This window comes from Nilaparvata lugens, chromosome 14 (genome assembly GCF_014356525.2).
Source record: "Nilaparvata lugens isolate BPH chromosome 14, ASM1435652v1, whole genome shotgun sequence".
NCBI lineage: Eukaryota > Metazoa > Arthropoda > Insecta > Hemiptera > Delphacidae > Nilaparvata > Nilaparvata lugens.
In genome coordinates this window covers 16516052-16541316 of record NC_052517.1, presented here as the reverse complement: position 1 = coordinate 16541316, position 25265 = coordinate 16516052, and the positions used below count along the sequence as shown (strand labels likewise).

The following is a 25265-nucleotide window of genomic DNA, read 5'->3' as shown; positions in this document are numbered from 1 at the left end:
CTTGAACCCTAGCCCCTTCTAGCATATTGCAATTTCAAAGCAAAAACCTAACCTATACTTATGAAACATTATTGAATATAACCTAAATAAAACCTAACCCTTAACCCTATTTTGTCGATTAGTTGAATTTCTACATTGTTGATAAACGATGTGGTAACCTTGCAATGCGTGTAAGAGATAGCGCCGTCTGCTTTGTTGAATGATACACAAGGATAGCAACACCATTGCAAATTACATATTGCCACTATAACGTGCACCTCACCATAGATACTCAAAGAATACTTTTGAATAACTATGTGATAACTGTGACCGTTGCTGGCCGTTACTCTGTATCTGTGACAAAGGGAAGCTGCTCTTACTTCAAGATCTCAGTATTAAGTGCAATCAGCTGACCAATACTCGGTCGTAATCAGCTGACCATTGTCGTTACTAGTACTCTAATGGGTCGGTATTCTGTAGGTTAGGTTTTGATGATGTTCTTATTGAAGTATTTTCCACAGAGACACGGAATTGATTGTAGGCTATTTCCTCGTACACAATGTTTTTACACTAAAATCCAATTAAATTTACAATTTCAACATTTTATAGTTTAATATTATTTGATAGCCCAATTGAAATAATTATCAACTCAGATGTCGTCAGTTATTTGTAAGGATGATCAAGGTAAGACAAATATGTTGAATAAAAATGATTTTAGGTTATCTTCATTGTAAAAACAAATTTTTGTTTAAATATGTTTTTATTCTACTTGAAAAATTTCATCTCTATCACATTTCATGTACATTTATGAACCATTTCATGAGTTCTTATTCTTCTAAGCATTTTATCATACTACCTAAATTCCAAACAAATTTTTTCTTGAGGTTAGGTGATCAATAACAAAGACGCTCATTGACCTTTTGAGTTAGTAACCATTGATAATATTCGTCAAATTTTATGAAAAATCTGATAAATTTATCATTATTCATAGTATTGCAACGTACATTTTAAAATAATAAAACTGAAAATCGGCGTAACTCTAGGACCAGTAAACAAAGATCTAGATTCATAGATCTATAGTGAGGTCCACGTTATAATGACAGTATTTTTTCAACTTTGGTTTTGCTATCCTTGTCTATCATTCGACAAAGCTGGTGCTACTACCCTTTTCTAGGTCCACAACGATGCCAATTATGTTTTTGACGGTGTAGAAATATAATTAATTAATGGAGAGAATCGGCATCGCTATTCTCCTAACTTTATCCACTGTCATTTTAAAGTGGACCTCACTATAGTAAACAGAGTTATTTCAAACAGACAAATTTTCATTCAATGGGCCCGTTCTGTGTACATGGAATGTGGTAAATTGTCCGATTCACAATTTACGGTTTTTACCTCATTCAATACCCAACATCCAAACCATTTGGCACGTAATTCACCTAGGATTTTACATCTACCTATGAAGTGATAGGTGTCTTCCACTTCCCTACTATTGCACAGTGAGCAAATATAACTTTCATAATCTCTACCCACCCTAAAATTTAGAGGTAATAGAGAACCTCTCACCTTGAAAATCTGACTGATAAAACGCCTACTATGTATGTCGCTAATATAATCTGGTCTTACTGGATGACACATTCTAAGATTATAATAAATGGAATGAAACTGCGAATTTGCGGCACAATCCCACCAAGTTTTCCCACCGCATTTACTTCGGGATGTCAATTTTGTTATTTTTCTTAAAAATCTAGATTCTGATAGGCTTATCGTTTTCGCTATGTATCTACAATTCAATTTTAATGTATCCAACCATATATTATTCTCTTTACTCTCCAAATACAAAATATAATTTGGTGTATTGACTGGCAAACAGAACAGTCTCTTAATAAAGAATCTATGCAATCGCCCCAATTCCTCTCTTTGCTGATACCCCCATACTTGGGCAGCATATGTTACCGTCGCCTTGCTTACCGAACTAAACACCTGCCTTTTTGTTGATAACGGTACCTCATTGTTTGTAATCAGTTTCTTCCATACACTATTTATACCGTATTTTGCTATCAATACTTTATCTTTAAAATGGCTAGTCAAAGATAACGTAGAAGTGACAGTGACTCCAAGGTAATTGTACTCGTTTACTACTTCTATCGGTTTTTCTCCATACCTCCAATTCTCACTCCCGCTCAATAGTCATTCTTAACTATGATAGAGTTATTTTTTCTAAATAATTTCAATAAAGCAAACATTGTGTTCCTAGCCATTTCACATTCTCGATCATACCAAATGCTTTTCTTGAACTTATTATTTACCAATTTCGGCTCCTTCTTGAAATTGGTGGTGTCATATATCAGTTCCTTCAGTAAAGTACATGCCTCGTTGATATCTTCTGGTAAATGAGAAACATTCCGACACCTCTCTGCTAATTTATCAACAAAACTATTTCCATTCGCGCTATTCCAGGTAAGTTTCGGGGCAAGTGGTACTGAACAGCTTCTTTCAACTTCTGCTATACTTTCACACTTGATAGATATACTTATGGAAAAATGATCTGAGAAGTTCGCGCCCTTCACTTCAAAATATTCAATTAAATGCAAACTATCTAAGCTGACACAACACAAATCGATAACTGACGCTCCTCTGTTATTAACAAATGTGAACTCCCCCGACTCATCCCCCGTGACCCTACCATTTAAAATAACGAAATTAAATTCCTCACAGAGATTTATTAATTTTCTTCCTTTTTTATTGATTACAGTATCTTTAGACCGGCGTTTGTACTCAATGCCTGTGTTATCGAACGCGACTTGAGTCGGTAAGCTCGGTATCATCGAAAGAGAACAGAAAATCATACAACATACAGTAATCCAATTCCCACTCACTCTCCAGACCTCCACTCAGATAGACTGGAACTATGTACAAATTTTTTTCAACATAAATAGAACGTTTCTTCCATTCGTATTCTCTATTCTTATTTTTCCCTCCCACCTGTCCCTAATAGCTAATAATATTCCTTTCTTAGCTCTACCAAATTTAGACTCTCTTAACGCAAATTCCCATGAGAAAACATAACCCTGCAAAAACCTATCGAAAATAAATTGTTCTCCTTCTTCTATAAAAGTTTCCAATAAAACAAAACACTCATACTCTCTTAAAAAATTAAATAATTCTAAAAAGTTCCTACCCTTTAACCCCGCTACATTATATACAATTACATTAAACTTATCCTGGTGCTGTACGACCTGGCTGACGGCTACATCTCAATGTTCCTTGTCTCTTTCCGTAGAATCATTATTGGGCTGCACCGCACTGGTTTGTACTGCACTCGTCTGTACCGCATTCGTCTCTCGGCCTACTGCATATGCTGATCTGTGTAGTAATTCGTTGACCGTTTCTCCATCACATTCCAATATTTGTTGAAGCTTTTCCTCGCCGCTCTGTATCCCGAATTTTAGTCTTTCATTCTCATCCCACCAAAACGTTGCATTACCAACAACCAGTCGGTCGTGCTGCACCATCACTCGTTGCTGAGGTACTACTCTTAGTATTTCTTTTTTTATCGCAAAAAGCCGTGATCTCACCCGCCTAGTTTCCAATGAAAAGTCGTTGTGCACAAAGAAATTGGTCCCCTTCAACTTTTTAGCAGTCTTCATCAAATGATTGATGTCAGCGTCATCTGGAAAATGAGCTATAAGAGGCCCCCCATTCCTCATGTTTCCTAACGAGTGCGCTCTATTCACCCACAAGTCTGGTCTTGCATTAAGATACTCTACACAAAAGTTCTTCACCACTGTAACCGGATTCAATACATTCACATTGTATTTAAGTCCTTTGAATATTAAATTGTTACGACGATTTCTATCTTCCATCCCAATCATACGTCTTCATAAGTTTCTATTCTTGGTGGAACGATTTTTCACTTGCAGTTTCAGTTTTCTATTCTCCTCCAACAAATTTTCTATTGACTGTTTTATTGCTTCTGAATCCGCCTTCGTTGCCAAATTCTCAAATTTTGAATTAAAATTAGTAACATTACGTTGTTCAAAGTCCTCAAAAAATTGTTTTAAGTCTTTGCTATTCATTTCACCCGAATTCACAGATACAACAGTTTTTTTTCTTACTTGTCGGTGTTTCCGGAGAACTTTGTGGACGTTCACGCTTCCCAGATGTTGATGGAGCCGTAGGCGTGAAGTATTTTTCAATCTTCTTGCTCATAACAACGTTATTGAGAATATTAATAGGTAATATTTCAATAAAATGAACAGTCAATTCACAGAAAGAGGTTAGAATCACAAGTTTTCAAGCTATTTCACAACGAAAAACAACAAACTGATAAGACGCCAGGAGCTCTGACAAAACACGTGCTATCGCTTCGGCTGCCACAACTCAACTCCCTAGTCACGTGATGGAACAATTTTACGATTGGAACTGGAACAATTTACTGTGCACAGAACGTACACATTGTAGGGCAAGTTATAAACAGGCCGTTGATGAAGAAGGGGGGATTGTATTAAGGTCCACGTTATAACGTTATAACCACGTTATAATATTTGATTAATACTTACTTCTCACTTCCAATGTCTTCCTCAAGGTCCTGGAATCGGGGAATTGCCAAATGTTGTTGTTACAATCTTTGTGTTTTATTTGACGAAGCTGATAGCCTTCTATCATTTTACAGCTCTGCAACGTTGTCATATCGTTTTGCAACAATATAGAATTTAAGAATAGGCTAATTAACTAAATTTTTAATTTCAAGTTTGATTATTTTATAATTGAAAAATTGACCTATTTACAAGGGTAATTTTCTTGAACCTCCGATAACATATCATGAGACACAGAGTGGCAGGGGGGAGGGCAATTTCGACAGAGCTGAACAGCTCATCATCCCCACCAAACGTCCTGTGTTTGGTAAGGCTAGATCAGTTAATTATTGTTGAGTTATAGGACTAGAAACATGGTGCTATGTAAACAAACAGCGTTTCCAGTGAATCAAAAGGGATGATTTTGATCACCCACCATACAAAATTGACTTGATCACTGGTAACTTATACCTCCTCCCCAAACTCAAGACAATGATTGAGAGCAGAGCTTTCAAACTAATGAGGAGCTCCAGAGTAACGTCATTGTCCACTTTGGCCCGGTTGTTCAAAAGCCAGTCAAGTTTTAACCGTGATTAATTTCTCAAAAACCAATGAGAAAAAACGTTCGATATGACAGTTTCTCTGATTGGTTCTCCAAAGTAACGTCATTGTCCACTTAGGCACGGTTGCTCAAAAGCCGGTCAAGTTTTAACTGTGATTAATTTCTCAAAAACCAATGAGAAAAAACGTTCGATATGACAGTTTCTCTGATTGGTTCTCGTTGAAATAATCACGATTGAATTTTTATCGGCTTTTGTGCAACTGACACTTAAACTCAGTTAGCGGCAGCATATGAAAAAATAGTTATTTGTATAACTAGAGTGAAAAGTAACGTTTTTTCCTTCCTGAGGGGTAACGTTTGAAGCTCGAGGCGAAGCCGAGGGTAACAATTTCCCTGAGCGAGAAAAAAACATTTTTCCTCCACCTACTGGCTAAAGTACTTACTTTACTCCCTGAAACATAATACTAAAGTGTCACTTTTTTGCTCTCGGTAGTAAAAAACAGAAAAACTCCCTAGGGAGTAAAAGTGACTCCATTTAAATAACATGGGAAGCATCTCTATTTTAAAAACTTACATTATAATAGGTTAGAAGGTCTAAGCTCAGATGAGAAAGCATAAAGAGGTGTCTGTCATTGAGTCAACTGAATTCAATACCACAACCAGAAATTTGATCAACTCATGAAATATATGTTTGTATGATATTATATTCTTAATATTAGTATACAATAAAAATTATACAATTTTTTAAATATCTTATTATATTCAAAATACCAGCCAACAAATATTTTTGATCTGCAATTCAAATCTGAACCGCGTGATCTGGAGTCAGCCATTTTTGGTAGACACCCAGCTGATATAATTGTTACAACTTTTGCCAATAGATAGTGCAATCGGCAGTGCCAATCAGACGGCCGGTTTTTAGGTTTTAGATTTTAGGTTATGTTGTTAGGAAACATTGTCACCAATACGTAAGTTATTGAAATTGTAATGTGAAATTTTCAGTTCAATATTATTATGAACATTTTTATAGTTTTTGCTTTTTAAATGTGATTTTGTGTTTGAAAATAGTTTTCTTGATTTTAAAATTTACAAAATAGTAACTCAGGAAGTGAAAGTGCAAATTTTTATTGAGAAAAATGAAGAAACCAAGACATAACCTATAAACTTGAGTGTTGATAGGAAATGACATTGGGTAATACGGCAAGGCAGAACATCCGAAAGGATCTCTCTGCCGATAAAAGCCATAAGAGTAAATAAATAAATAAATAAAGTTATTGAAATGATTTTATTTGCAGTTTCTATAAAAAAAAGTAGATGGAGGAAAAATGTTGTGTACATCACGAGTGAAAAATACTTTTTCTCCCTCAGGAAAATTGTTCCGGGAAAATTGTTCAGGAAAATTGAGGGCTTCAAACTTTCCCCTCAGGGAGAAAAAGTCGTACTTTTCACTCTAGATATACAAATAACTATTTCACTCATGATGTACACAACATTCTTCCTCCACCTACATTTTTTTATAGAAACTGCAAATCAAAAAATTTTAATAACTCAAGTTATTGGTGACAATGTTATCTTTTACAACATAACCTGAAATCCAAAACCTAAAAACGGGTCATCTGGTTGGCACTGCCAATTGCGCTATCTATCATCAAAAGCTGTAACAATTATCAGCTGGCCGACTATCAAAAATGGCTGACTCCAGTTCTCACGTTTCAGATTTGAATCACAGACGAAAAATATTTGTTGGCTGGTATTTTGAATAGGACAAAATATTTATAAATTTTTATCGTCTACTAATATTAAGTATGTAATATCATACAAAAATATTTCAATTTAAAAAAAAATATATAAAAAACATATATTTCAAGAGTTGATCAAATTTATGGTTGAGGTATTGAATTCAGTTGACTCAATGACAGCCCTATTATGTTTCCTCATCTGAGTTTAGACCTTCTAACCTATTTCAAATGCAAGTTTTTAAAATAGAGATGCTTCCCATGTTATTTAAATAGAGTTATTATTATGCCCTAGGGAGTTCTTCTGTTTTTTTTTCGTCCCGAGATCGAAAAGGTGACACTGTAGTATTATGTTCCAGGGAGTAAGGTGAGCACTTAGACAGTAGGTGGAGGAAAAATTATTCTGTTAGGCTGGTCCACTGGTATGACAATTATTGGTCATTGGTATGATGATTATTTTGTCATCTGGTATGACAAATGCCTCAACCTTCACACCAATTATGTTGAAGAATAATCGTTTAAAAATATATGTTCTTAGCGAATAAAATATAAATGATTATCTTGAACAAGAATGAACAGTTAATATTACATCAGGTTTAGACCTACTGGTATCAGCTATTCTCTATAGAAGACAGTTGTGAAGCAGAGAATCGGCAACATTGGTTGCCGTTATAGTTATAATGGCAGTGGAGAAATGTGGGAGTTTCTCCACTGCCATTATAACTTGGACCTCACCATAGGTTAGAACTCTCTATAATTTTAATGTTTCCCATCTAAGATTATTTTTACTATAGTTGTTTTTGAATTTATACAATAATCCAAATGTCCTAGCTAGACTATATTCCTCTGTGTTCATATTTTCTATTTACAATACAAAACAAATAAAAAACACATATATTTAGAATTTGAAAATACTTTCAAGGGCCGGTTTCCGAGCTCGTGATTTAGCTAAGTCCTAGACTTCAAACAGCTGGAGTCAGAAAATTGGCTTTCCAAAACGGGGCGTAGTCGCAGCTTTTATAACAGTAGTCGTAGTTTTTATTTTATCATTTCTATAATTGGAAACGGTTTTCCTTGACGAAATAAGACATTCCTAAATAGTTCGAAATAGCTGAAATTTTACACTATTTTCTCTTTATTTTATTTTGTGTTCAATTTTCTAGTTTTTCGAAATTTAATTCAAACGTGACTATGACAATCACTGCGACTACGCCCCGTTTTGGAAAACCAATTTTCTGACTCCAGCTGTTTGAAGTCTGGGACTTGGCTAAATCCCGAGCTCGGAAACCGGCCCTAAAATGAATTTGAATAAATTAAAAACCATTAACAAATTATTTGATCTCAACAATCAACATTCATTATTACGTCGGTTATCTCGAAAGTAAGTTGCACTATTTAATAAAAAATATAATAACGCACAGAATTTGATTAAGAGGATATATTTTGAGAAACTACATATTGTATCAGTTATTTTTCTACATAATCTCCTTCAATTTCAGTACTTTTTTGGTATCGTGGTATAAGTTTTTTAATTCAGTGTCATACTATTCTGCCGCCAAACTGGTTAGCCATGTCTGAACTTCTTGTTTGAGATTTTCTTCATTGGCAAAGCGTCTTCTCCCAAGGTGTTGTTTCAGCTGTGGAAGCTGATGAATTTCGTTTAGAGCGAGATCAGGGGAGTATGGTAAGTGTTCGAAAACATACCATTGTCTTGGACAATGTTCGGGATGCGTGAAGTGGATGGGCGGCTGCTTCATTGTTCTGCCTTCAATAAATGATTGGCGCAAATGAGAAACCTTTGGCATCAACATAACGTTTCCACCGTACACACTGCACAACTCACGATGAGTTTCAGTTGCATTTTTATTGTTTCTCGTTAAAAACCGAATAACACTGCCTATTTCGCAATCGGCGGTAGGAGTAAGTGGTAGCTACGTAGTGGTTTGATCGCAACTGACATATAAGTCATGGCGGACTCTTGGCAATTTTACAGTGCTATCACAACACCTAGACGAAAGTTTCCTGAGAATCCCAGACGTCTCCTGCCAACTGCGCGGATATAAAAAAATAGTGCAACTTACTTTTGAGATGACCAGAGTATAAATATATTTTCATGATGGTGAAATATAACTGGTTATTTTAAATAAGAATGAACAGTTAATATTACATCAGGTAAACGGTTTCAGCTATCCTCTATAGAAGGCAGTGGTGAGGCAGAGAATCTTCAACACTGTTCCCCTATCTATCTTCTCCACTGCCATTATAATGTTGACCATACTCAAAGTTAGTAGACAAAGTCTGTCTACTAACGTTGGACCATACTATCATCCATCCACTGATTGATTAATCCATTTCACATGTAATTTTCTCAAGAAAACTTAATGCGCCGCTATAAACTGGATTATAACAACTGGAAGAAATATAACCTTGTGAAGAAAAAATAATTTCAAACAGTATATGAGCTCACTCACCCAATGTATCTGCACCTCCACTCTGAATTTAATACCACTACACCTGCTCTGTAGTGAGATTCACGTTATAATAGCAGTGGAAAAAGATAGGAGAACAACGTTGCCGATCCTCTGTCTTTTCAATGCCTTCTATGGAGGGTAACTGATACCGGTTCATTGATGTAACATTAACTGTTCATTCTCGTTTAAAATAAACAACTATATTTTATCAAGCAATAAGTTATATTTTTCAATGATTTCATAATGAATTTTCATAATCAAGATAAAATATTTTGTTAACTAATTATAAAAAACAATCTGGCAACAGAGCAAACCGAGAAAGAGATAGCGCTATCCGCTTTGTTGAATGATAAACAAGGATAGCAATAAAATTGCTAATTAAACACTGTCATTATAACGTCGACCTCACTGTAGTAAATGGGTTTCTCATAGTTGAGTAGGCCAATTTCCGACATTTTTTTTCTATAACTGTAGTATAATGATAATAATATCGAGTGACCTGGGTGTCTCAGGTCTGGTGTCAGAGGTTTCAGGTCGCACCTGATCATTTTCAGGGTCTCTGACATGACATGACATGACTGGTACTAGGCAGCCGGGACTTTTTTGTAATTAATTTTATGTACTGTTTTTGAAATATCGTGTTCATTTTATTGATTATACCAGCTGGCCCAGCGAATTTTGTACCGCCAAATAGTTTAATGCATCTCTTCAAAAACTTTAGCTGGATGCACACCTGAGGAGGCGCGGTTTTGCATTTCAACTATATAGATAATTCTCCAACTGCAAAATAAATAATTTACTAAAAATCAATTAATTCTGAACACCGAAGATAGCACAATTATACGAAACAAAGCATGTCTTTAGAGCATATAAGTCTTTAACCTGAGGCCGCACTGCTGGATGGTTACACACAGAACAGTCATTTTGTTTTTAGTCGGGGCGTTTAGAATAAAATACATGGGCGGTTATGAAGCAGCACACACTCTTGTCTACTATCTACCGACGGCTGTAGTAAGACGCAATGATTATAACAGCTGATTTTTATTTCTGTGTGTGGCCAACTCACAAATCTCCTCCCATAATGATTACATTTAAACTTTGAAGGACCGTAGGAAAGAGTCCTGAAGTCGGATTATAAATTGGATAGGCCATAAACCTGGTCCTGAACATAGCGAACACAACTAAAAAGATCATCAAATTCTGTGCACACATAAAAAATTTATCGAATGTCAAAATTTGAGGCTTGATTTCTATTTATATAGATTGCTTGTTTGTATTCTAATGGAAATGGAATTCATTCATTTATTTTATCTACAGGTGCGTTTATACCAGCCACCCAAAGACCAGATGGAAGTTGGAGAAAGCCGCGACGAATCAAAGACGGTTATGTTCCACAAGAGGAAGTCCCTCTCTATGAGAGCAGAGGAAAAAAACAGATGCAGGCTGCAGCCAACCACTATCCTCCAGGTACATAATTTTCATTATATATATATATATATATATATATATATATATATATATATATATATATATATATATAAAAAGCTATAAAAGCGAAATGGCACTCACTCACTGACTGACTGACTCACTCACTTACTCGCAGAACTAAAAATCTCATCATCTTCACTTCAGGGATTAGGCTTATTAATGAACCTGTTCCGGTACCCATCTCTTTCTTGGTCTCCCTACATCTCTTTTTCCTGTAGGTCTATAGTTTTGGACTACAACGGGAATTCTTCCAGGTGGCATTCTATCCAAATGACTGCACCAGTTGCGTCTATTTTGAATAATTCTTCCATGACTAAAAATCTACCTGACCAAAAACGTTTATATTTGGTAGGTATGTTCAGTTGGTCCTTTAGAGGCGCACTAAGAACGGACTTGGATAAATTTCCAAAGATACGCCTATAATCTGTGTTTTTCCAGCGTTGTTTAACGTTTTCTCAGCTTTATCGAGAATAAATGAACAGAAATTGTTCAAATTTAGTACAGAAGCTAAGCTAGGGTGTAATGATGTTGTGTTAGAAGGAATTTGAAATAACGCCAAAGATACGCCCAAAATTAGCGGCTTTTTGCGTTTTGTCAGTTCTTTCATCAAGTAATAGGCAGAAAATGTTAAAATTTGTTACAGAGGTTTAGCTAGGGTCTAAAAATTTTGTGATGAGGTGACTTTAATATTTCATCAAAGATACGCCCAAAATCAGATTTTTTTCCAACGTTTTTCTCAGCTTTTATGCGTTTTCTCAGTACTTTAACTTTCTGATGGAATGAAGCATGCTCAAATGAAAAATGCAGGCGAACGAAGCGAGCCTGCTGATCTCTATTTTGGACGATTCAGTCGTGGGTCCAGGGGGCGGAGCCCCCTGGCTAGACGGATATGGCGAGTAAAGCGAGAAAATTTGGTATATGGTTTTGGTACAAAACACATGGTATATAAACTTCATCTCTTCTCTCCCTTGATGAAATCATGTAATATTCGTGGAAAAATAAAATAAAAAAATAGATAAAAATTTTCCCTGAGTTTTAATTTATATCTTTCATATTTTTTCAGCAAACTATTCATTGGGAAAAAAATGTTTCTGTGAAGTAACAGAAATGAATTGACCATATGATTTTGACTTGGAAAATTTTGGAACAGATAATCACGATATCAGGTTAAAATAAAAACAAAAAAGGCAAGCGTGTGTAGCTTTTGTGCAAGCTTTTTTCCTGTTTCCCTAGCAACGAATTCGAATATGATGAAACCTATTCGTGTCGAGGGGGCGTTCGGTGCTATGCGGTTGCTATTCGGTACCAAATTCAAGCCGAATCATCGTTTCACACTTATCGGAATTTGCCGAAAACGAAACTAACCGAATTAGTGTTAAATAAATAAATCTACTGTATTTATATATATAAAAGCGAAATGGAACTCACTGACTGACTGACTGACTGACTCACTGACTCACTCACTCACTCGCAGAACTAAAAATCTACCGGACCAAAAACGTTCAAATTTGGTAGGTATGTTCAGTTGGCCCTTTACTTTAGAGGCGCACTAAGAAATCTTTTGGCAATATTTTAACTCTAAGGGTGGTTTTTAAGGGTTTAAAGTTCGTCTTTTAGCATGTATATTCTTCTTATTCTCTTAATTAAAATTGAAAAATGTCCATACCATATGTTAATATAGAACTTCAATCTAGAGAGAATACCTCTTTGAAACAGTTGTCAACTGGTAACTAAATTAATAATTTTGTCAGGTTGGCATTAAGTTGAGTTGACTTTGTTAGGTTGGCATCAAGTTGAAGATTGAAATGCATTTATCGCGGAAAAATTGATTGGGCACTGCTACTTCAATCAGAGCTATTCCTGGGAATATTATATTACTAGCCGTCAGGCTCGCTTCGCTCGCCATATCCGTTTAGCCAGACGTTTAGTCTGGACCACCGACTAGATCGTCCTAACATAATGATAGAAATGCTCAAATAAAAAATGCAGACGAGCGAAGCGAGCCTGCTGATCTCATTCTTGGACGATCTAGTCGGGGGTCCAGGGGGCGGAGCCCCCTGGCTAGACGTATATGGCGAGCGAAGCGAGCCTGACGGCTAGTAAATAAATAAATTAACAAACAAACAAATAAATAAATGAATAAATATGCAACTGTAGGCTGTGTCTGTAGAATAAACTAGTCAAACTCTTGAAACAATAAATTAGTTATGCAATACTCATATTCATCATCATAAATGAATCTATAATGAATTGTTTTTGGAAAAATATGATTCACAATTTCAGGTTTTCTAATACCGAAAATCCCGGGATTGATGCAGAAAAATCCCAGGATTGTTAGGTATCAAAACTTGTCCGGGATCCCAGGATTGACATCCCTACTCTCAGTGATATTCTTTCAGCATAGGTGGCCATACCATTTTACCTGGCCCTGACCAATGCTACTTAGTATAGTTTCTTCCACATTCATCTGCTCTCTTATCACTTCAAATATGATATTTATCTCGGGCCAATCCTATGTTTAGGATGGACACGTCAAGTCTTCGGTCCCGGCTGCCTAAAAAGCAGTCGTTAGTTCATCTCAGAGGCCCTGAAATTGATCAGTTGCGACCTGAAAACTCTGATACCAGACCTGAGCCAGCCAGGTCACTCGATATTAAATAAATAAATATAATTTAATTGTCATTCAACTGATCATAGTTACAGACAACGTTATATTCTAATTCTAATTCAACACACAACAAATACAAATTCAATATCAAACACACTTACATCTATATAAAGATATAAATGTGAAGTCACTTGGTAACGGGTTGAAAAATGACCCTGTCTAAATTTACATAATTAGGTAACATTAATAGGAAAATCTAAATTATTAAGTCCATATCTAATAAAAATCACAAGTTAATCTAATTAATTCAATTAAATAGTCGATAATTCCAATATTCTATTCTTACAAGAGATTCGTAAGACTCTTTGTTAATAATAATTTGTTATGAATGAGAAAATGTCTCAAATCAATATAAATGTCACAATCTTTAAAATGCTACTCTTGATGATACAGATCAAATTTCATACACATACATATTTTAAACAGTTTAGAGCATAATACTTTGCAATTCTAAAAATGCATTAAGTGAATAAAAAGGATTCCTCAGTAGTTATTATTATTATAACTTCAAATACCGAAGACTTCTGTCATTACAAAGTATTGCTAATGCGGCCCCGGCCTTAGATTAAGGGCCGGTCTCCGAGCTCGGAATTAAGCCAAGTTCTAGACTTCAAACAGCTGGAGTCTGATTGGCTTTGCGAAATGGGGTGTAGTCGCAGTCCACGTTTAAATTAAATTTCGAAAGACTAGAAAATTGAACACAAAAAAAATGAAAATACAGTAAAGTTTCAACGCGGTAATAGATTTTCATGAAATTTGACAGGTATGTTCCTTTTCTAATTGCGCGTCGACGTATATATATTTAAGGTTTTTTGGAAATTTTGCATTTCAAGGATAATTGACCGAGCAAAGTGAAGTCTTAGATTAAAGTCGACGGTTGGCATTTCTCTGAATGTTGAAATGTTTGGATGTTTAAATGTTTAAATGTTTAAATGTTTAAATGTTTAAATGTTTAAATGTTTAAATGTTTAAATGTTTAAATGTTTAAATGTTTAAATGTTTAAATGTTTAAATGTTAAATGTTTAAATGTTTAAATGTTAAATGTTTAAATGTTTAATGTTTAAATGTTTAAATGTTTAAATGTTTAAATGTTTAAATGTTTAAATGTTTAATGTTTAAATGCTTAAATGTTTAAATGTTCAAATGGTTAAATGCTTAAATTTTTGATTGTTTAAATGTTTATATGTTGCGCATTTACGGCAAAACGCGGTAATAGATTTTCATGAAATTTGACAGGTATGTTCCTTTTTTAATTGCGCGTCGACGTATATACAAGGTTTTTGGAAATTTTGCATTTCAAGGATAATATAAAAGGAAAAAGGAGCCTCCTTCTTACGCCAATATTAGAGTAAAAATCTGGTGTGGCGGCGCACTCACACAACTTTTCTTGCCGTTATGAAAATTGATCACCTGACGCTAGTGTTCTGTCACCTGCTGTCTCAGATCTTAGAATAGTAGATTTGATATGCGCGGGAACACTAACTTCAGTTGATCAATTTTCATAACGGCAAGGAAAGTTGTGTGAGTGCGCCACACCAGATTTTTTATTTCTGTCACTAGACAACCTCTCTCTCTCTCTCTCTAACTCTTTGAAACACCTCTCCATTCGTTACCTTCTCTCTCCAACTGATCCTCAGCATTCTTCTGTGGCAGCATATCTCAAAGGCAGAAATTCGTCTCTCTTCTTTCACACCCATCGTCCAAGTTTCACTTCCATAGGTTACAATGCTCCATACATACGTTTTGAGCAACCGTTTTCTCACCTCTAGATTCAACGTTCTTGTAGTCAATAGCCCTATCCTCTTTTTATTATTGAAAGCATTCTTTGCAAATATCCTAAATTATATAAATAAAAATATAAGTCTGAGTACACTTTTTAAAATTATTTCATGGAAAATTATAGATTCCATATAGCCGAAACATGTCGTGATGAAATTTAATAATTTCAAAATGGTACTAAAATCTATATTCCTATTTATATTCAAAAGTAGCCCTAAAGAAAAAATACAATCCTAATTATCTTTATTAAAAGTGTATTTTTCATATTAAACCATGTTTTTCATTATTTCCTCGGTTCACAATAAATATTTTAAAACCTGTTTCATATTGTCACTATGTTATAGAGTCATTGAATGTGTGGTCCCTTAAATGACGTTATAATAATAGCTGTGCCTAGTGGAAAGTTGTGTGTATATTTTTGGCTTCAATTTTTTTCGAAATAACTAAATTTATTCAAAGTACGGTGATATTAAGTGCAATATTTGACTATAATTTTGTATTTTAATCATTTTAAATTCAAAATTTCCAGCTCATATATACTCTTGGACAGAACTTTGAACTTTAACTTTCCTCAGTAAGAACATAACCTTTTTTTGACATTTTATAATTAATTTATCAAAATTTGGGAACAGAATAGTTTTGGGCTATGCCTGTCGTTCTATCGCGATCATATTCCTATGATTGGTAATTATATCAACAAATAAATAAATAAAAAACTAAGTTGCACTGTATTGACAACAGGCTCAACATTCATAGTGAGATCCTCGTTATAACGGCAGTGGAGAAAGATAGAACAGCATTGCCGATTCTCTGCCTTGCCACTGCTTTCTATATAGAATAGCTGATACCAGTATAAATAGAAATTAGAAATTGAAGAACAATTAAAAAAGGGTAAAATTTCTAATTTTTGTTTATACAGGATGACAAGATTAACGGGAACTTTTAAAAACGCCATAAAACATAAGTGGGAAGGGCAAAAATGATTCTATTCAAACTTATGTTAAGTTCAAGACTTGCCATTTGAGAATTAATTATAACATCTATCTCTTTGACAATTACTTCTTCAAGTTGGCTTCCTCCTTAGCGAATACACTCTTGAAATCTGTGTTGACGATTCCTCATTGATCGCTGCAACATTTGCGTTTCCTGGTTCCATTATCTGTACACCTGCGATTTTCCATTTGTGGAGCTATCTCAAATCAACCCTTTACAACTTGACCAATAACTGTGGTTGAATGGTAACAGACAATTCAAAATGAAATCAACAATATCCCAGCTGAAATGTTGCAGCGATCAATGAGGAATCTCAACACAGATTTCAAGAGTGTATTCGTGCAGGAGGAAGCCATCTTGATTAAGTAATTGTCAAAAAGTGATAGATGTTATTAATAATTATTCTCAAATGGCAAGTCTTGAACTTAACATAAGTTTGAATAAAATCATTTTTGCCCTTCCCACTAATGTTTTATGGGTTTTCAAATGTTCCCGTTATTCTGGGTCACCCAGTATTTAAGAGTAGCCTAAAGAAAAAAGAGTCTGATGCCAGTATATTTGATGTAATACTATTTGTTCATTCTTGTTTTAACTGTCCGGTAGTCGCGCCGTACTCAATCACACGCGAGTAGTCGCGTGTTGTATTTTGTACAACATCCAATTTTCCAAGTGATATGTACTCTGTTTACTGTCAAAACATGTTAGTTAATTGTATAATTACTTTTTCCATCTTCTTGGATTATTTTACGCCGATGAACATTTGGATGATTACCATTTCATAGCCTAATAAGGTACATGAAGCAAAGCCATCAATTCTGTGTTATTGGTTCGTTTACAGTCCCCGTATACAGTCTTTCCCTATCTTATGCACAGTGCGACTTATGTCGCAACTAAATGGCACCTTAAGACTGAACCATTGCTCAGTTGATACTGCAACCATAGAGAAACAATAGCTGGAGTAGATATCCCATGGTATAGGGCGTTTATGTCGCAACTTTTACTGTTATTTCAAGCCAATAGTCCACGTATTTCTTCCCCAAAAAGGTGTGTGACGCTGGTAGTCTCTCATATTGTGCCGTTCATACACTCCCACCCCAACAAAACAGTAAAAATCTAAAATAATCGTTAGTATTCGACTTGAGATAACAGTAAAAGTTGCGACATAAACGCCCTATACCATGGGATATCTACTTACTACGCTATTGTATCTCTATGCTGCAACTCAGTGGGAAAGTTTTGGAATGCATAGTTGACTCATTTACTGACACCACCCCATGCAATAGTTTTGTGCAGCAAAGAAACCGACACTGTTGTACTTTTTACAACAGCACGACTGCCGGAAGGTTAAAGAATCAATTATATTTTATTCGTTAGGGGGAAAAAAATTGAATGTTTAAATTTTCATGATTGAGATTTTGTTAGATATATTTATAACTTGTTGAAAAAACGACCTGGAAACGTTGCTGAGCTAGAAAAGGTAGCGTTATCTGCTTTGTCAAATGACAGACAAGCATAGCAACACCAATGTTTATCAGGTGCTGATTTCATAACGTCTTAACGTGAATCTCAATATATGCTCATCAACTATCTGAATTTTGGTAGAGAGTTAGTGGGGAGGATATTTTTAATATTCTTTCCGAAGAATGGACATTGATATGTCCAAAGCTCCGCCAATTTATGTTGATGCATAACAATATAATTATCTATAGTTATTATATTACAAATTACTTTTTCATATCATATACAGTTCAATAATTATTTTCTTAGTCTATATTATGTAAATTCATCTATAATGTTGCTGTATTGTAAGCTATTGTATATAAGTGTATAAGCCAGTATATATTGTAATCTACATAAATAAAGTACTCAATCAATCAATCAATCCGGGGGAGAAATAGTTATGAATTAATTCGGTTGTTTCTCTCCCAATCATTGTCTCGATTTTGTGCATGTGTAAATGGATTAAATAAATAACGAATTGTGTATAATTTATGAATGAATTTATTCATCCAGGTCTACACCCGGATCTGATCAAGAAGAGAGAGATGGAGAAGGAGAAAATGAAGCCGGTCATCACCTACAGTCCGGCACCTGGAGTGGTCTTAACACAGGGCGGCTCAACCAATGAAGGTAGTAGCTCTGTGAACAGTGGACCTCGCGCAGTCATATGAAACCATAGTCTCCTCTTAGGCTCTACTCTCAAGTCGAGAAGAGACTGCGGCTCCAGTCTCTTCTCTATGCAGCATGTGTTTTCAAATGGTGACACTCAGACCAGTCGATTGTAGTCTCCACCACCTCACGTCTGTGATACTGAGTCGAGCGGTGACTCGACATGTTGGTCAAGCCTCGACCAAGTTCTATCATTTCTAGCCTCAAGTTCTATCATTTCAGATTATCTATTTAATTAATCATTCAGAATTACACAACTTACAGAAAAGTGCCACAGGCTTATAATCCCAAAACGGTTCAAATTCTCATTTATACAACAGTCCAAATGTAGCTAGGTTATGTGTCACTTCAACATTCTTCAATTACACACTAAATTTAAATTCAAAACACACAAAAATCATTTTTAAATTAAAAAATACTTGAAATTAAAATCGATAGGACCATAATAAGAACTAGATAAGACAATATTATATTCATAATAATTTGTTACATGCTAATTAGTGACGAATTAGATCTTATAGGCTATTTTTAATAAAGTAAGGTTAGAAAATGGAGTAGCATGGAACTGAAGTAGTGACAATGAGCTAAAAAGTCGTTAGGTCAAGAGAATGGAGTATCCTCGACTGGAGTCGTACGATTTGAGTCACAGTAGTGTGAGTTGAGCCTTACCAGATGAAATAATTTCATGCACATTAGTAAACTATGAATAGTTTATTAGATTCCTATTAATATTCTTGGCATAAGAAACATGACAGCCCGGTGTCTGTACAACATAAAATACCTCTTTGTGATTTTTGTCTCCCACACTTTCCCGTACTCCACCTTTCCCTCCAATACAAACTGTAAACCGACTCATTTATGCTTTGTTTACAGCCAAATCTAAGAAGAAAAAGAAAAAGAAGAGCGGTGAAACAAATTCTGGTGAGAATGGAGGAGGTCAACCCAAACAGCCTACAAAAAGTGTTGAATCATCACAAAAACCGGCTTCTAAAACTGCTGATCCATCACAAAAACCGGCTTCAAAAAGTAAAAGTTCTGACACCTCGCCGAAAAGTGCAGACTGTTCGCAAAACCCGTCCACAGATCCCGTCAAACGGCTTAAAAATCTGCGTAAAAAGTTGCGTGACATTGAGGTTATGGAACAAAAAATGGCGGAAGGACAAAAGGACAAATTCGATAAAGACCAGTTGGAGAAAGTGGCGCGTAAACCGGATGTGTTGAGTGAAATTCTGGCCTTACAGTTGTCAATTGAAGGACATTCTAATTAACTAGAGGTTAGGTTAGGTTAGGTCAAGTAGTGCATATGGTTGAATAACAGTTTCTATAGTGAGGTCCACGTTATAATGGCAGTGTTGGATTAGCAATACATTGCTATCCTTGTCTATCATTCAACAAAGCGGATAGCACAATCTCTTCCTTGCTTTGTTCTGTTGCCAGATCATCTTTTAAAAATGTAGAAGTAATGATTACAAAATATTTCATTATAAAGTTATTGAAAAATATAATTACTTGCTTAATAAAATATAATTTATTATTTTAAACGAGAATGAACAGCTAATATTAATATACCTCGATAAACCTGTATCAGCTACTGTCTATAGAGTGTATTGACAAGACAGAGGATCGGCAACTTTGTTCTTCTATCTTTCTCCACTGCCATTATAACGTGGACCTCACTATAGCAGTTTGGCCCAGTGACAATTCCATTTAGACAAAAGTTTGAGCGGTTTGATCAGAATCACAGTTTGTATAGCAGTTTATATAGTTTGGTTAGGTAATCAAACAAACATTTGATTGATTTATAAAATAATAATTCTTTCCCATTACCTAATTTAGAGTATTGGGGGTATTCATGATCTTTAACTAAGGCCCGTATGCAGATACTCGGTTTAAACGGAGAAATGTCAGCTGTTCGTTTAAACCCCGTATGAAACACATTATGATAAATGCAACCATATCTACAAGTGAACGTGGTTTAGCGTTAAACTTAGTGTTAGCTTATGGCCCTAAGGGCCATGTATCATCTAAGTTTAATGCTAAACCACGTTTACTTGTAGATATGGTTGCATTCATCATAATGTGTTTCATACAGGGTTTAAAGGAACAGCTGATATTTCTCTGTTTAAACCTCTCTATGCTAGTATCTACATAATAATGGGCCTAGCTATCTCTTGTTATCTTTAAAGTTCTGTTATTCAATAATAATTTGAGATAGGAGAAGTGCTTTGGAAAAAATAGCAGCTGTGATAGCAGATAATTTCACCCAGTTTTAAAAGTGAAATATATAAAATTTATGTAAGTAAAAGTGAAATTTTTATTGTCTTCACCCAGTTTCAAAGTGAGGTTATAATGAAGGGTTACATAAATTCCCGCTTGGAACGCTATTGTAGTTGACAGAATTCAAGGTCTATAAATACCTTAGACCAGTTATAGAATAGACATGCTGGGAAGTCTAGCATCTGAAGCCAACATCTACTGCCAAATCCACCCATCTTGACGTCACAACCAAGCTAACAACAATGTAAGTTAAACACCACAAACACTTACACAACAAACTCAAAAAAGTTTTCTATATAATTTCTTCACGATGTGTGATGTCAAGAATGGTGGATTTGGCTGTAGATGTTGGCTTCATCGACTTTCAGTATGAATATACAATGAGCCGTTTCTATTCTATAACTGGTCTAAGATAAATACAGGTCATGACACAATCCCATGATGCATTGCAAAATTACCGTTTTATGGGGTTCTAGTTCACCAATTATCAAATATGTATCAGCTGTTATCCTTATAGAGTAAACAACATGATGTGTTATTTGCAATATTTTCTAAGGGACATTGCTTGGCTTTGAATTGTAAAATAAATTCTTCCAACAGAATAATAGTATTTAGACTCCAACTAGGAACTGAATTGTTGATTTTTAGATTGTATTAATTGGGAACTTTCAACTTTTTTTGAGGTTAGCTTCTTGTCACAATGCCTTATGAATCATAACATGTTTTAATAATAAATAAATGAATTATTGAACCATTCATTATTGAAATTTCATTCAATAATAAATAACAACAAACTGTTTCATTGCTGGGGCGCTCATGATCCCAAGTTAGCAAATAACAGTAATTTAATCTTGTTAGTACATCCATTTCACGATGTGAGTTGAATCTTGCTGGCACATAATCAGCTGATCGATAATCGGTCATAATCAGCTGATCGATACTCGGTTGCAGTCATCTGACCGTTGCTGTTACTCTTACTCAGGCGGGTCGGTACTCTGTATGTGACGTTCTAATGATTACAATTCATTTTATTCATTAATGAAATAATTCTATACAAAACTCAAAACAGAATTTTCTTACTGTAATTCTGGTTTTGCACTCGCAATGAATATGGTCAAGTGGAAGTCCCGTTTAAATTACAGTTTCAGTTTGGGTGAGGTTGTGGTTCGTTATTAACTTTAGTTAAATTCAGTTTAAGTTTTTTCAAGTCTCAAAACTTCGTCACTTACTTTCTTCTCCATTAAAACTTGAAACTCAACTTAAACTATGAACCAGTTTAAGAACTCCTGTTTCTTTTCCCACTAAAAAAGCAGAATGTCTTGTGACATTTTTTATTCAGGCTAGAGAACTGTTCTTCTCTTTTTAGAATTGACATTTTTGCAGTTAATTATTCCAGGCTATTAGTGATTTCTGGTAGAGCTAAAGGTGCGTACAGATATACGCGCCGCGAACATGAGCAATTCACTTTTAATCAGCTGATTATATCTGTATTTTTACAGAAACGGTAAGATACAGATATAAAAAGCTTGACATCGGCTGATTAAAAGTGAATTGCTCATGTTTGCAGCGCGTAAATCTGTACGCACCTTAAGATTTGGTCTTGGTCTATTTACGGATTTTATATCAATATTTTTTGAAAAATAGTATCTAAAGAATTGAGAAAGGCTGTGTACCACCATTTTGGAAACTTTTTACTGGTTACATGTTTCGATTTGGATACTATCGAAATATACTAGGATAATAAATCATTATGATTATCATACTTTATGATTTACTATAGGAATATACTATGATAATTCATTTAATCATTGAAAATATATTTTTTGCTTAGGTTTCCTAAATTTTACATTTCTAAGGAAACCCTTTTTTATGATTTTCATTTTTTGAGTGCTTGCTTAGCAAGCTAGAGATCCCTGGTTTGAACCTGCTAATCACCAACAGTTTTTGAACAGGTCACTCCCGTGTTATCAGATGAAATTGGCAATGCATTCTCCTATCTTTCTCCACTGCCATTTTAACATGAACCTCTCTATACAACTAGGCATTAATAATAAGTTTTATTAAATAAAAGATTTATTGATTGTTGTACTGTAATTATCCATATAGGCTAATAATTCATGGTGGCTTATAATTTGATATATTGTGTTCTCGATTTTTAATAAATTTTGATCTCTTATCAGAAAAATGTTGTTGTCTTTCTTCATTGTACCCTTAGACCAGTTATAGAATAGACACGGCCCATTGTATATTCATACCGAAAGTCGATGAAGCCAACATTTACTGCCATAATCACCATATCGTGACATCAGCATCGGATAAAAAACAATGTAAACAAACTCTGCATACAGAGAAGAGGATGTTCTCCAAAGACCTTAATTCTATCCTATGCTGACGTCACAATATGGTGATATGGCAGTAGATGTTGGCTACAGAGGCTAGACTTCCCAGCGTGTCTATTCTATAACTGGTCTAAGATTGTATCATTGCATCTTATTAAAGTTTAATAGTTATTTGTATATCTAGAGTGAAAAGATAAACTTTTTTCGCTCGTGATGTACACAACATTTTTCCTCCATCTACATTTTTTCATAGAAACTGCAAATAAAATCATTCTAATAACTTACGTATTGGTGACAATGATTCCTAACAACATAACCTAAATCTAAAACCTAAAAACCGGTCGCCTGATTGGCACTGCCGATTGCGCTATCTATCGGCAAAAGTTGTAACAATTATATCAGCTGAGCAGCTACCAAAAATGGCTGACTCCAGATCACGCGGTTCAGATTTGAATTGCAGATCAAAAATATTTGTTGGCTGGTATTTTGAATAGAATAAAATATTTTAAAAATTGTATAAATTTTTATCGTCTACTAATATTAAGAATATAATAATTATCATACAAACATATATTTCATGAGTTGATCAAATTTCTGGTTGTGGTATTGAATTCAGTTGACTCAATGACAGACACCTCTATTATGCTTTCTCATCTGAGCTTAGACCTTCTAACCTATTACAATGTAAGTTTCAAAATAGAGATGCTCCCCTTGTTATTTAAATGGAGTCACTTTCACTCCCTAGGGAGTTTTTCTGTTTTTTACCACCGAGAGCGAAAAAGTGACACTTTAGTATTAGGTTTCAGGGAGTAAAGTAAGTACTTTAGACAGTAGGTGGAGGAAAAGTAATTTTTGTCATAGCCATTCAATCTCAGCTGTTTTCCATGCATGAAATCAAGCCGGTGAACAGCTGTTTGCAGAACAATAATTCTCATTACAGTAATGAAACCATAGTTTTCTTTACAGTCGAGTATGTTTCCTTGTTATGAAATAGGAACAGCAAAAGTGCTACAGACCACATTCAGCGCTCCAGGTGGAAGCTTTGTCAACTTCCACAAAATTGCTGATTCAGAATTAGTAAACTAGGTTATGTTTATAGAATTCATGCATGTAGTAACTTCAGCACAAGCAGGTAATGTTTTCTATTTCTCAAATATTCTTCTTAAGATTACTATGACAAAAATTTTTGTACGTTACTTGTATGTGAATGTCTTTTGCTATGCTTGAATGAAATTCTAGTCTCGGCTAACACTTCGACTAGAAACATCATTCTCGCTTGCAAAAGTCCCCTTCCCGTCCTTGTGACGTAGGATACTATTATAGGCTACTATAATAATAATAATAATTATTATTATTATTATACTCATAGTTAATATTTATCATCAACTGGTACACTTTGGTATCCTTTTTGAAACCAAAGGCTACTTACTCTAGTGAAATTCATGCTTTCAAGTTGGTGAATTTTATAGGAGAGCATTGTTGTCATGATTCATCAACCACCGCTTTTTACAGAGTGGTGCAGATGAATTGGGTGGTTTTGAAATACTTGTCAAACTGACAATTTTGATGATATTGGAATGGAATGAAGAGCAAAACATTTTGTAAAAGTTTATAAAAAAACAGTGAAAGTTTATTAAAAAAAATAGTTGAGTTATTTTTTATCTTGCTCATATATTTGAATTAAATTGAATGACCACCTTTATTTTGACCTAGGAGGGCGAATTTAGGGTGCAGTCAGCCCTATCTTACACTTAACCCTCCAATACAATACTAAATCATAATTTAACAACAATACTCAGTAAAAGAAAAATGAAACAAAACAATATTTTATATGAAAAAATAGTAAAAATAATAATAAGTGGATTAGTTGAATAAACTCAAAAGTAGAGCATTCTTAAAACCGCAAAATGACAAAGATCTGTTAGGAAATGAATAAAAAGTTTATGTCAAAATTATAAGATTGAAGAAGCAAAGGAAAAAAAGAAGAATATGTCTACAAACCTTATACGCAAGATGAGAAAAATAAGGAAATAGATATTTAATACTTCTAGCATGGAATTGATTTTGAGAGAAAAAAGAGTATTTAATACTTTCTCTCTCTAAAGTTGAACTTAAATTTCTTAAAATTTCATTAATATTATAATATGATTAATATTAATTTTGAGACTGAATATTGGAGTATGAATGGAAGTATGGAAGCAAGAAAAGAAAACACACACACATACA

General features: G+C 34.6%; 1 protein-coding gene across 1 annotated transcript; it reads left to right on the top strand.

The window, feature by feature from the left end:
• Positions 1-422: 422 nt before the first annotated feature.
• LOC111045573 (partner of Y14 and mago) lies at positions 423-20135 on the top strand. The gene is made up of 4 exons (XM_039440975.1): positions 423-663; positions 10643-10792; positions 18268-18384; positions 19297-20135. Exons 1-4 carry the CDS (start codon positions 633-635, stop codon positions 19689-19691), a joined length of 693 nt encoding a protein of 230 aa, XP_039296909.1. The 5' UTR covers positions 423-632; the 3' UTR covers positions 19692-20135.
• Positions 20136-25265: the final 5130 nt, after the last annotated feature.

Bases quoted from the DNA above. Each gene is read 5' to 3' on its own strand.
- LOC111045573 (XM_039440975.1), top strand. From the start codon at position 633: ATGTCGTCAGTTATTTGTAAGGATGATCAAG. The intron at 664-10,642 runs GTAAGACAAATA...TTTTATCTACAG, and splicing joins TATTTGTAAGGATGATCAAG to GTGCGTTTATACCAGCCACC. The intron at 18,385-19,296 runs GTAGTAGCTCTG...CTTTGTTTACAG, and splicing joins GGGCGGCTCAACCAATGAAG to CCAAATCTAAGAAGAAAAAG.